The 13,537-nt window shown below is 39.7% G+C and overlaps 1 protein-coding gene across 1 annotated transcript in view; it reads right to left on the bottom strand.

The window, feature by feature from the left end:
- Positions 1 to 2,972: 2,972 nt before the first annotated feature.
- Positions 2,973 to 13,537, bottom strand: part of ENPP5 (ectonucleotide pyrophosphatase/phosphodiesterase 5 (putative)) — a 10,743-nt gene continuing 178 nt past the window's right edge. Inside the window, exons 2-4 of the mRNA XM_010584297.1 lie at positions 10,000 to 10,860; positions 5,926 to 6,102; positions 2,973 to 4,526 (exon numbers count right to left, since the gene is read on the bottom strand). Coding sequence (XP_010582599.1) covers positions 4,156 to 4,526; positions 5,926 to 6,102; positions 10,000 to 10,855 — 1,404 coding nt within the window. The 5' untranslated portion in view covers positions 10,856 to 10,860 and the 3' untranslated portion in view covers positions 2,973 to 4,155. The remainder of the gene's footprint in view (positions 4,527 to 5,925; positions 6,103 to 9,999; positions 10,861 to 13,537) is intronic.

The following is a 13,537-nucleotide window of genomic DNA, read 5'->3' as shown; positions in this document are numbered from 1 at the left end:
TGCTGCAGATACTGCTATTGAACTTGCCACTTTCATGTGCATCCAACAATTTTTGTAGTCTAACATCTAATAAATGCTTCCATTACCTTTACTGTAGTACAAACATGGCATTTCTTGAAAGATAGGTACAGCAGCATAGGCATGGTCAAGACATGCTTAATATTATTATGCTTATTATTTAAGCAGAGAAGAAGATTTGGAAGTAAGCCTGTTATATTTGCATTTTACAAAGCAGCAGGACTCAACAACTGCGCGTTTGTCATTCTGCCCACACACAGCTGAAGATTGTGTTGTTCCACGCTTCTGAAAAGTCACACTGCACAACCCTTCATGTGATAATAGGCATTTTTGCACCTTTTTTTTTTTTTTGAGACCGCATTTATTGTTAACAGCTTTACTGCAGCTCTTTACCAAGAAAGTCTGGAAGACATTTTTTATTAAAGAAACTGTTACTTCCACATACAGTAGCAAGGTGGGAAACAAGAGGCCTTTTATATAAGAAAGTTCTATCACACTTCCAGTTATTTTTAATAAAGGCATACACTATGCAGAGTACAAGACATAGTTGGGATACATACGAGTTAAGGCCATTCTCCCCCAGCCATCCCTCCACAACTCAAGTTTTTTTCCAGAAGTGTTTTTAAATGAAGCAAGCACTCAATGCTTGATAGCACTACAGCAAAGATGTATTTCAACTTCAGCATTTCCAAACGGGAAGAAACAAAGAAAAGGTTTGACATCTCAAAATATGCTTCACAGGTCAATAATGAAAGACAAAATCATGCTACCTTCTCAGCTTCCAAGCTTAACTTACAAGTAGTATACAGTGTACTCAAGTCCGCTTTCCAATGTACATCATAAAAAGTATCACATATACAGGAACCAAATCGCACCTCCTCCCCAACCAAAACGTAGTCTGAAAAAAAACTCACATCACATCAGAGAAAAAGTTGGTATTTTTCTCCAGTGACATTATATGTGCTTTCAATTTGATTAAGCATACACCCAACAACTTAAAACAGTGTTTAACACTGGCTAGGCAAATACCCTAACAAGGTAACTACTCAAGAGGTACCTGCAAATAGACCTAAGCAATAAAGGAAACATGTTTACACCTAAACTGAAATACCCAAATACTGAAAGATTCCCTTCAGTTTTCTATAAAGTTTCATTTTACCCTCCTCAAAGAAGGGCCTTACAGTGCAATACAGAACAACGACATCGAGAGTTCTCATGTTTGTGTTACCAATCTATTTTGAATATTATTGTTCCCACACCCTTTGTGAGGGAAAGCCTACTGCTCTTCCCTTCTTGCATGTTTGGGCAGGCAAACCTAAGGCCCAGGATGACTGAACAACACTGACCAACTTTGCCCCCTCCTTAAAATCAAGGGGCAGTTTGGCTGATGATAGAACTACACCTGTCACAATTAAAAAAGTGGGAGTTTAATGAACACCTCTGAGGTTACAATCCAGTTATTTTTACATCTGCCATAAGCCTTGCTATGAAATTACTGCAATAAGGAAAATTTCTATTAAAGCAGCAGGTTCCAAAGTGAGAAAGTGTGCAACTGAAGTAGCTACAGGCGAGGATTACAGCATCTCCAATTTTCAGTGTTATTCCCTTAACTAAGCCTGTAGATCTTTCTTTAAAACACACAGGAAGCTTGTACTACAATTGTTTCTAAGTTGCAAATAAGCAAAAGGTGGACTCAATGCATCAATTTGCTATCTGCCATCCACTTTTTGGAAGGTAGCTAGGGAAGTGATTAGTAACAATTTACAGGTTTAGGTTTTCTACTCACACTTCCCCATCCTCTCTAGGAACTACTGTGAACATCATTACTGCTTTCATCTTTCAACTTGAAAAGCCCCTGCAGCATTCAGTTTTACCTGGCATCAGCAAATGAAACTTAAGACATACCTAATCGTCAGTTCCACTAAGAATCAGCTTTTACAGTATCAGGCACACCTAACCCAGATATTTTCCTTCAGTGTTTTCTTAAGAAAATGGCAAGGTAGGAAAACAAGGCTGTATGCAGAACAGTAACAGCAGAATTGCAGAGATGAATCAGATTAAGTTACACAAGACTTCATACATATCCCCCAAATTAAGGGGCTGTCCTCCAACAGATCTGCTAGTTTCCTGCCTCCCTAAAGCTACTATTACAGCTAGACTTTCAGCATATACCTTAAGTTGGAGTCTTTCATTGCCTTCCCTCTCAAGCACTCATTGCACCTAGTTATGGTCTCTGGAAACTCCCACATCTGCCTGCAAAACAGCTTAATATTAAGCAAGTGTCCGTGCCATCACAGAGGAATCCAACAGATTACTTCTGACGCAGTGAGCACCAGACAGTTCGTAACATGGCACTGGAGAGTCATCACTGAGGCAGCGAGAAGCAAGCTCCCTTCTGAACTCACCTAGATACCATTCATTAAGTCTGGAATTAAGTTCAGCAAAATGAGTCTTGTACTTGCAGTTAGTCAGCTTATTGCAGCTCCTTGCTAGGTCTGCTAGCAACCCTCCCAATTGCAGTATTGGACTGTTAGTCACATTACTAGTTTGACAGAGCACATCCAAGGCCAAGATGTTCCCATCTTTGCCCTCTGCTGGGTGCTGTGGATAAAGCAATAAATTGCACTTAAGAGAAATACCTGACTGTTTGTGTGAATCTTGAAAGGTTCTTTCTCCTTCAGGCATTGTACTCTGAAGCAAAGTGCAGAGAAATACTAACTGACACAGGGAGGGGAAAAAAAATTCAGCTTTCGAACAAGTCTGACAACTAGACAACTTTTCTCACTTCATACCATGTTTTTCATACAAACCTGAGTCAGCAGCTTCTCAACTACTATTTAAGTGATCTTATCAATAAAACCACAAATAGCAAGAAGATTGATTGCCCCACACAAAAGAAACAGAGTAATATATAGTTTTGTTGACTCAGAATTAATAATTTTCCCTGACAGAGACTTTCCTCTGGAAGAACAAACTCCATCTTACACCTTTTTTCATATTAAAGTGTGCTTTTTCAGATTTAAGAGTATATATGGCTTAGGATTTATATGGCTGTTCCTTAAATTGTGTGCCTAATCCTACTCACCAAATTCTAAGGTCCACCCAGACATATCATATGAAACACAAGATAGCAAGCCAAACTTGTACTAGAGAAGTCTCACACTAGAGAAGAGTCTCCAGCAATGGGTCAGATGTTACACCCAGTGACAAGCACTCTTGAAACCAGCTTGTACATGTAAGTTCCTTAACTGATTCATCTGCCTTATTCTGAAAGAACCCTCTTACCTCGGAAATACAAGACTCCATTTGGATATACAGGTGTTGTGCTTGTATGTGTCTTTAAACTGCTAGCTACATGGAATTCCTAGAAAATTTAGTCCAGTGTACAGGAAACAATAGAAAAAGACCTACATTTACCAAAAGTCATACCTAAAATTGTGAAGACCTATATTTACCTAAAAAAAAAGAACTTAAAAAAAATCAAGTAGTTTAATGCTAATTACTAAAGGCAATACCACATAGATTCATATTTTGGGGTTACAGTTAACACAGTACTTTAAATAAATGTGTCTAACTCTAAATTTAGACACTTAGCACTGCATGACCTAGCTTAATAATAATGTTGTTTTCTGCAGGATTTAGTCCACCAAGCTATTGTAATGGTGATCCATGCAAAAGTTTCCTTGGGCAAGGAAGAAAAAAAAAAAAACCCCAAAGAAGTCTATTCACATTCAGTGACTTGTTAGAATGTAAGAGACTTTAAAAAAGCCTCTCAAAAAAAAGAAGAGGGGGTGGAAAATTAAATCACTACATAATAGTCTGTGAAGTGCACCTCAGTTGACGTTATTTCCCCCAAAGTAGCTCAGAATGAGGTATTCAAGGTCTATTGTCACTACACATCTACATACACAGCTTTCCGGGTTTACCTAGAATATTTTCAACCTCTGAAGGATTTAGCAGTGGTAGGGTGAAACAGAAACATGCTCTTTCTCTGCATACCTAGTACGTACATACACCATGGTACCAATGGATCAGCATCCATTTCCTTTTAGTCCACATATTTATGCTGATCCACCTCTTAATTTTTTTTGTATAACCTTATTTTAAGCATCAAATAGGAAATAGTACCAAACATTATTAATCTTGCAACAGTGGCTGGGCTGCTTCAGTACGTTGCATTTGCATGGTATTTGCTTGGGTGAGGATAAAATGCTTAACAAAAACTGCAATAAAAACCATAACAAGAAAGCTGCCCAGAAAGACTCCTACAACAGTAGCATAGGTGTCTGCTCCAAAGGCTACAGGAACTTCTTCAGCAAGTATATCTTTCACAGCGTTGAATGAACCATTGTTTGGCAGTGGGTTAATACCAAGCAGATGGCACAGCAAGGGGTACAAGTCTGTAGCATTCATGACTTCTTTGGTGGCATTCTTTCTGAAAGCAGGCCCAACTGCCAAAAAAATTGGATGCATTTCTGGTAAGGTGTTGTCATATCCATGATTACCAACTGGAAATAAAAGATAGATAAAGGTCAATATTCTGAAGTTGCAAAACAAGCAATGAACCTTTTCCTAGAATTAGCATAACACAGAAAAGGAACAGCCATCATTTATTCTTGCAGAGGTTTAGAAGAATCATTTTGATCAACAGCACAAATGTTTCCTAGAAAATACCAAGTCTCAGAACTACAAAGAGAAGATGCCTTAAAAAAAAAAATGGAGAGCACTATTTAAAAAAAAAAAAGTAAGCTCACATGGTAGTAACAGCACTGTCAATGGCATGCTATGCTACACTGAAGTTTCCTTGATTTTCCTCAAGTCAAAACTCCAACTTTGCAACTGGACCAGATCTCTTAAAAAAAAAATCCACGTAGAGATAGACTGTTTCACACCTAAGTAGCAGACAGAACTTAAGCTCTGACTGCTTTGACACTTTGTCCAATTTGGTGCACTATTTACTCATCAATAAGGAAGAAGTTTACAGATCTCACTAGTGGGTCTCCAGTGACCCTTCCTTACAGGGACACTAAAAACTCTGAACAAGGAAATAAACATGCAGGCACAAAAAGATGCTCTCATCATCTATCAACAACTGAGAAACTTGTTAAGTCTTGCAGGTATTGCTGTTCAGCTTCATAACCAGCAGCAAAGTTGAAAAGGTTTTCAGTTAAGAAACTTAAGAACTGACCATGTGACACCTATATCTTTTCTCCTAGCTAACCAAAAGTTACAGTTTACTGTTTCCATTCTATCTATAATAAATCTCAAAACCCCAAGGTGAGGAACTTAAAAGTGGGTTTTTTTTTCCTCCAAATCACCTAGAACGCATATTATCCTACAAGGCAAACAAAAATCACTGGTGTAGAGTAACACAATATTCAAAGACTCTTTCTAGCAATAAAACAAGGTTACCACAAGTGAAGGCATACACAGAAGTTGAGGACTTTCCAGAAAGCATGCTTTTATTTCCAACCCAACCCTTCTCCAGTAAATAAATAGTATATGATAAAGCAATGCTATTCATCCTCTATGCAAGAAGTTCAGTTACAACTTGTTTTTTTTTAATCTCTCAGGAAGTGGTTGTCAGTTTGCTAGATCTTGCAAGACTCCCTCAAGCATGTGACCACTAACACATGTAAATGATCTTACCTTGGTAAGTTTAAGTTTTAGAAACTGTAAGTCCAGTCCCCCTCCCCTAACAGTAGGGTGCTTCCCATCCCATCAGGAGAAAGAAATTATACATTCTACACACTTAGCTTCAGAGTTTTCCCTCCTAGTCTTAAAAAACAGGGGAAAAAAAAAACCCCAAACAAAAAACTAACATTGGTTGAGATTGGAAGAGAAACTATCATGTAAGATCTCTGACTAGGAAGATATAGCAAAACACTGTAAATACAGAATACTTACATTGAAAACCATCAGACTTATTATATACAATTTCCCATCCTTTATCAGCTACTGCTAAGATTGGCTGAATTTTACTGTTGTGTTTGTAATGTAATCTATCCGGAATCTGTTCCTTTTTATATACAGTCATGTTGGGATGAGCACTGGCCAAAGCTTCATATACTTCATCCAGTTTGCCTTCAAACAAACAAAAGAAACAAAAGACAAAACTTAAACATACCAATATGTTTACTGAACTCACCAGTAGTTTAAATACAACTGAAAGAAGAGGGCAAAATGCACTTCCCCAAAAGCTAATTATAGCTGTAAGAAAAAACAGTGGATTACAATGCACACAGAATTTCCTGTGAGAAATCCAGAGCGTCATTCACAGTAAGATCACACCTGGCATCAGACTTCACAGCCTGTTCCTAAGCAGTAAGTGCCTTGCTAATTTTAGAAAAATCCCTCACTTCGTAGTTATCAGAATGTAAGCTTCTCACAAGAATGAGTTAGAAGGCATTCAGCTAAGTCTCACAGAAAAGAAACCAGCTCCTCCTAGCTCCATGCAAAGCTTGAAAGCAAGAAGATGGCTCCTGAACCTGTTTATGAGGTAATACGCGTATTAAGGCCATATTCTGTCTCTCTCCCAGTTGGCTATGATGACAAGTGACACTTTTTATTTATTTTAAGTAGTTTAACTGTTAGTTGCTTTCCTTAAAAGGCCAAAGAGAGCAGCCACTTTGTTTCTTGGCATCTCTGAAAACTTACTTCTGAGTGAACCCAATTGTTTATTTCTCCTTCTGCAAGATGCTCCAATAAACAGCTACATATTTGACCTCATTTGATTCCCAGTTTTGATCTTCTACCATTTTGATGACAAGTTTAGCCAATTTAGAAAGAGTAGCCAGTTTGTTGCTATGCTCCATGTAACATCATAGTATTAGCAATTAATTACCTAGGGAAAAGCAAAACTAGCTTGCATTAATCTTTCAGCAGAAGCCCTCAGTCTCAGTCCAGATGCCGCTAACACGTCAGGAGCTGTACAAAGATTGCAGAGTCCTAAGCAGGGAACACAGGACAAGCATACAAAGGGACAGGTTGGACCGGCATATAAAGATGGCACTTTTGGTTTGGAACTGTCAGCCACTCTGTATATTCAATAATGGCTAACAGCACTACCTACTCCTTTGTATTCTTACTGTCTATTCCTTTCCCTTCCTAGTCATCTGCTGTGTAACAAGCGTAAATCCTTAAAAGCTGTACTATCACTACCAAATAAATAGGCATTTTCTACCTGCAATTCTTTATTTGCTTTTTTTCAGTTTCTGAGCTTTTCTTTCCAGTAAAAAAATCACTGAACAGCCAGAAAGCAGTTGGACAGGCTAGAACACCAGCACACAGAAAGGAGGAACCAGGACACACAGACAGGAACACAAAAGCAAGTTCAGGAACCTACATCTGAGCAAGGTTCTTCAGTGTCATTCCCCAGCCCCCATTTAAGCACAGATTCCTACTGAGGGCTATGCAGTGTATATAACAGACTTCTGTTATATACCAAATAACTCAGCCCCATGACTTAAGTACTTTGTGCTACACGCATGTGCGATTCACTTGGACAGCCGAGTTCACAGTTAGTCTCTGCAGGCCAGTTTCAGCGCTACAAGGTCTGAAGCACAGCTGCAAGAAGTTTACATTTTCTTTGTGGCCAACACTGCTGGTTTTAGTAGATGAGTGGGATTTAAGCACATCCTGTCATTTTGACTTATTTCTTGCTAGCTCTGCCTTCACAGCTAGCTGTACGTCCTGCATCAGGCATTCCTGCGTGTGAGCTCTTCTCTGACTGTCCTAAAAAACAATTGCCTTGATGACCACAAGAACAAGTGCTTAGTTTGACCTGAGACACTGTCTGAAGTAAACGAAAGATAAACTCCTGTCTACCATTTACAGCATGCATGAAGTTTTGAATACATCTCAGGAAAAAAATGTTTGCGAGGTGCCCGATGTCTTTAAAGAAACCATCTTCAGTTTCCCTCAGTTCCTAGGATCTGGTATAGAAATAGAATGATGCATAATGTTTCTTATCTCAAATTGGCATTAAAAAAAAAAAAAAAAAGACTTAAAAGGTTCACTAAACTTAAGAAACACAATAAAGGTCAAAATGAGACAGCAAAAATCCATATATTAGAGAGACAGTTGCAGAAACAAGAAAAGGGAGTCCAATTAGCATTTCTAGGACTACATTAGTAACAAAATTAATTTTGTTATGCCACTTTTCTATATGGGGTAACAGGGAGGAGAAGCCCCAAATACAGCAAACCATGATTTTGAACTAAATTAATTATTTGAATTAACATATTTATACTGAATGGAAGAAAGGCCAGCATTACCAGCTGTGGTACAGGTGCCATCTTCATGAACATACAATCAGTTCCACACACACCAATACACTAGCATAGTTAAATAATGGCTTTAATCCATCTCTTGGGGATGAAACATGTAGCCAAACAGTTTAAGCAGCAGAAGTTGCTGCATATTTAAGCAATTAAATTTTTTCTCAATGTCTCACTAAGTTTTACCATTCCCTTGGTTTAAGCAAGATGAATGGACTAACTGTTGAAGAATCAGTCTTATGTACTTAAGTGTATGTTATTTCATAGCTAAACTGAGACTGAAGCTCACTGGTTTATAATAAAAATTACAGCTGGTAACAGGGAAGGAAGGAATTTGAGCTGTGCTCAAAACTGCTTCTTGTTTATTGGTAGTGTAATAAATATCTGAACCTCTGGCAAAACCAAATCCAAGCTATTCCTGAAATCCATTGAAATGGCTTTTTTACTATTCTGTTATCTAATTGCTGCAGAGATACTATTTCTTTTCAGCATTTAGCAGACAGGAGAATCAGGTTACACATCTTCAAGTTCTCATTTACTGCATTAGGGATGTAAAAGTAAACATTAGTGCTGAAACAACTCCTTTATTTGGTAATGAGAGCATCCTGGACAACCGTGTTTGTCTCCATTAGGATGGAGCTCCCGAAGTCAGCTCTTCTATCACCACTGAGAGAAACAGTGCCCAGCTACAAGCACCTGAGTGTGCTCAGGCAGCAAATGATCTCAGTTTGGACATACTAACATTTTAGTCTGGAATATTCTTCAAACTAAAAATGACAAGAGACATTTGTTTACATATTTAAAGGTCACTTACATCTGCAAAATACCCTACCTGCTGGGGCATCAAATAGAGTGCTATCCATTAGTGATATTGGATAATATTCAAAAGAAATATTACAGAAATCTTAAAACACACCTTTTCAGAAGGCCACCTTAAAACTCAACTTCCAAATTAGCACCCCTGCCCACACAAAAAATTGCTGTTTTCCAGGTTAACACATTCACACCAAATACTTATAGCTTTTGATCATCAAAATAAAGAGCGGCACCTGTACACGAGTGACACTAAACACACACCTGACACTCAAGCAACCCTTCAATGACTGCAACCAGACTTCAGATTTCAATTCCAACAGGATTCTTGCCCAGCATTATCACATATGATATGAACTTAACATATGCTATGAACATAACTGGCTGGCTGTTCAGCGTGATGGGGGAAAAAACACTGAAGTGAACTACAATAGTTGGCAGCTAATCAAATAGCCAACACAGGCTTTCTTTTTATCAAAGGTCTGCATCTGGTTTCAGTTTACTGTTTGAGTTGGAAATCTAATTCTTCCACTATGGCTTTAGCATCTTGATGAAAGGCAAGATATGTTAACACTCAGTTGTTATCCATCTAGAACGCCATTCATCCTTGATAATGCCATTAGATTACTTTACTTCTCATAAGGACTAAAGGACAGTTGGCAGTACTAGTCAGTAATAGATTTGCTCACTTTTCATTTCAGAAAGTTAATTCGGGCTTTTGACAGAGCTAGCAAAAAGAACAAAGACGTGATCCTGCAAGGACTCCTTGTTCAAGGCTGATGTCCTACTGGCATCAGTGCTGCTACCACCACTTCAGTTAAGGAACAAGTCTATAAAGTTTTGATACTCAAGTATTTTCTTCAGAGAATTTTACTGCTATAGCTCCTACCTTCTTTTGGCAAAATAGCTACTGCAGGAGAATGGTCAATGACTTCATAGAGCTCTCTATTCACGTACTGATCAAGCTCAATGATCCTTTCTGAGGAGGACTGTGACATTCCATGATCACTTGTGATTATGACATTTATCACATCCCACAGCTTTGCTTTCTTCAGTTCAGACATAAGATATCCCAGCTTTTTGTCAATATCGCTAATTATCGGACCCATAAGTGGGTTTTCTGGGCCCAGAATATGGCCCATCTCATCAGGCTGTTCCCAATACAGGAGACCAAAGTTTATGGGTTCTTCTGATGTAAACCAGTCAATAAGCCTAGCAACTCTATCTTCAAAGGAAACAGATTCATTGTAGGGCATATAATATGTAGGAAAGACTCCATGTATTTTCACATCTGTTCCAGGCCACATAGCTGCACCGGTTTTATGTCCTTCTTTCTGGTTCGTCACCCATATTGGGCTGGCTTCTTCCCAGAACTTGGAGTTATGGATATCCATTTTGTTCAGAGAAAAAGTTTCATTCAGAATAGGATCATACATCTCATTAGCAACTATACCATGGCTTTCTGCATAGAGACCAGTCACCATTGTATAATGATTAGGATACGTTTTTGTTATAAACACATTAGTGACCTGTTTGACATGAACACCATTCTCCATGGCATAATGAAAATTGGGAGTTGAGACTTTATAGATGTAATCCCATCGAAATCCATCAAAAGATACTAGCAATGCTCTGGGCTGGAAAGACAATGCACTTGGAAGAAACAGTAAGAAAATTGCCAGGATCTTCCAATAACAGTTCATGGCTATTCTGAAAGGTATCCGTCCCCTCTTCTGAGGCAGCATGGCATCTGTTGAGCAGAGACAGAAGATTTGTTTGCATTAGCTTGTCAAAGTCATAACTCAGTTTTAAGAATGAGTAGCTAAAATATTCCCTATGTATTTATACAGCTTGCTTTATGAACACTGAGCATTCCAAACATAGGAACGGGACCTTTTACCTATCAGTTATATTGATATCCCAATTTCAAAGATGGGAAGTGAGACACTACGATTTGTTGAAGGAAACACAGTTCACAATGCAACTTCTTTAACCGACACCACTGCCCAACCTCTTCCTTTTTTTCTTCCAGCTCCCAATACACAGGAACTCCTGCTCTTGCAATTTGACAAGTTTTCAAGTATTTGCTGTACTCAATGTTGTAAGAAACTGCCCTATGAGAAAGCTGGTGCTTGTTAAGAGTTAAGAACAGGGGCAGTTCTCACCTTCAGAATAACAAGGTTCATCTCTACCAGAACTTTATAACCCTCATTAAAATCTCTGGAGCATTACTTCTCTTCTGTGCAAGTGTGGCACAGACACACTAGCATCACATGGCAGACCAGCAGATGGGAGCAGGAAGTACACACTGGAACTGGAGGACTCTGTGCCGGCACAGCTCCCATCGGGGAGGGGGAGGGCAGCTAGAAACCATTACAGCTTCTCAGCCCCGACACTCAGTACAGTGCTACTAAACGTGCCGAGTACAATTTCTAGTGGAGAAACTAGCAAATAAGAGTTGAATTTCAGATACAGCAGTATATCCATTAAAAGGTTTTGCTGCCTAAAAGGGGTCAGATCAAGACTTAAGACAAACAAAGAGCAGGAACATCAGTTTCCCAACATTTTGTCACATCTCTAACCTGATCATAGCTTCCCTACATAACTAAGCTCTTCTTGATCAGCTAATTCTGACACTCACTACCAAAGGTCACTTCTAGTGACAGCTTTACAGACAAGAACATATACAAGTCATACAAGTCAGTGCGCAGTTTAAGTTCTAACTGAACACTTATGTCTCTGAATGGATTGGAAAGAGGTGGTTGAAAGATTCACTGGTACAGTTGTGAGCCACTGGAAATACTGTATCTTTCAAGCAAGCATCATCTGTCCTTTCCAGTCAAATACCGCTGCAACCAGAGTGCAAGCAGCTTGAAGTACGCAAGACCCAAGAACTATAATGCAAATCCCGTCCATGAACTGCATGAGATGGTGACCACCACACACTGTACCCTAAAGCATTTGCTCCCTACATAAACATTCAGCACTAATTCCGATTATATGACTCAAGGATGTTGACTATTCCTAGCTATGACTGGCACTCCTTATCTAATTGCATGACATAATATGACACACAATTTCATATGGTATTGGGTTGTACTCCCCTGCCTCAGTTTCCCTCTCGCCTTCACAAACACTTTCTTGTTCAAAACTCAGTTATCTAACTCAAAGTAAGATCCCTATAAGAACCCTCACACATGACTTCCCTATCTGTAACTGACCTAAAATTTCATGCTAATACTCCCCACTTCTTGCTCAACAGCATCATTTAACCACAAGACCAGATACTGTTCAATCCAAACCTGCATGTGGACTGAAATGATACCCCACACAGTTCCCTTTAGGTTCCCGTTTTTCAGCAATCTTCTGGAACAAGTCACTACTGAAATTCAGCAGGAAAACAGTGGTCGTGTAACCAATAAATCCATATGAATATCTGGAGTACTTTAAATATCCTAGTTAATATAAAACATTATAGCTTAACAAGCACCTGAATACCACTGCAATGAAGGAATAGGATTTGTCATTTTGGTAGAACCCAAGATATCTTCTATGGGAAATTTTCATATTCTAATTCCCCAGCTAATTCTCTCATTTACACTGGAAAACAGCACAGGCACTGTCGACTTGCAGGTAGTCGAATGTCACACCAAACTTGCGTGTCTCCCAAAATTAAAATCCACGCCTAAAGTCCTGCTAAGAATAAACTGACACTTAGAGGCATAACTCCCCTTTCAGCCAACACCACAGACCCAAAGGCCACGGAGTCACTCAGTTTCACCCGATGTGGGATTTCTTTCAGCTGAATATGAAGGGAGAAAGGGAGAACATGCTGTTGTGTCCATCTGAACCCCATCCGCCAAACTAAGCGCAGCCCATGGCTGAGTCGCAAATTCCCCCTTCTGGGGAGCAACAAGTATGAATTTAAGTCCTCTCAAGTGAAATTAGGTCCTTACTTCTGAACTTTACACAGTTAATGATGTCAACATCACCCAATCCTTTAATTGCATATTTTTAATAAATAACGGTGTGGGTTTTTTTTCCCCAAGGCCTTCTTATACCAGTCTTCACTGGAGACAACCTGAGCACCCCTACTGATCCGGCTCTCTCCAGAAACCCAGCACCACAACGCACGGCTCTGGGCCCTGACGGGGCTCTGGTGGGACGAAGGCATCTGGGCTGCCCAGGGCAGCGAGCTGCCACACAAACAGACAAAGTGCCCAGGGACCTGTTCAGCAGCCGGAGGAGCCCAGCACACAGAGGAACGCCAAGGGCAGCCCGGCATTCCCCCACACAGCGGCCCGACGCCTCCGTGGAAGGCTCACTTCACCCTGACAGGCCAGCCACCCGAAGCCAAACCGGGACTCACGAAACCCACCCTCCCTCAGGCGAGAGACCACCGCGACGCCCACGGCGGGCCCCACCGC

Source organism: Haliaeetus leucocephalus, unplaced genomic scaffold (genome assembly GCF_000737465.1).
Source record: "Haliaeetus leucocephalus isolate CR32 unplaced genomic scaffold, Haliaeetus_leucocephalus-4.0 Scaffold964, whole genome shotgun sequence".
Taxonomy (NCBI): Eukaryota; Metazoa; Chordata; class Aves; order Accipitriformes; family Accipitridae; genus Haliaeetus; species Haliaeetus leucocephalus.
This window is presented reverse-complemented; position numbering and strand designations above follow the sequence as displayed.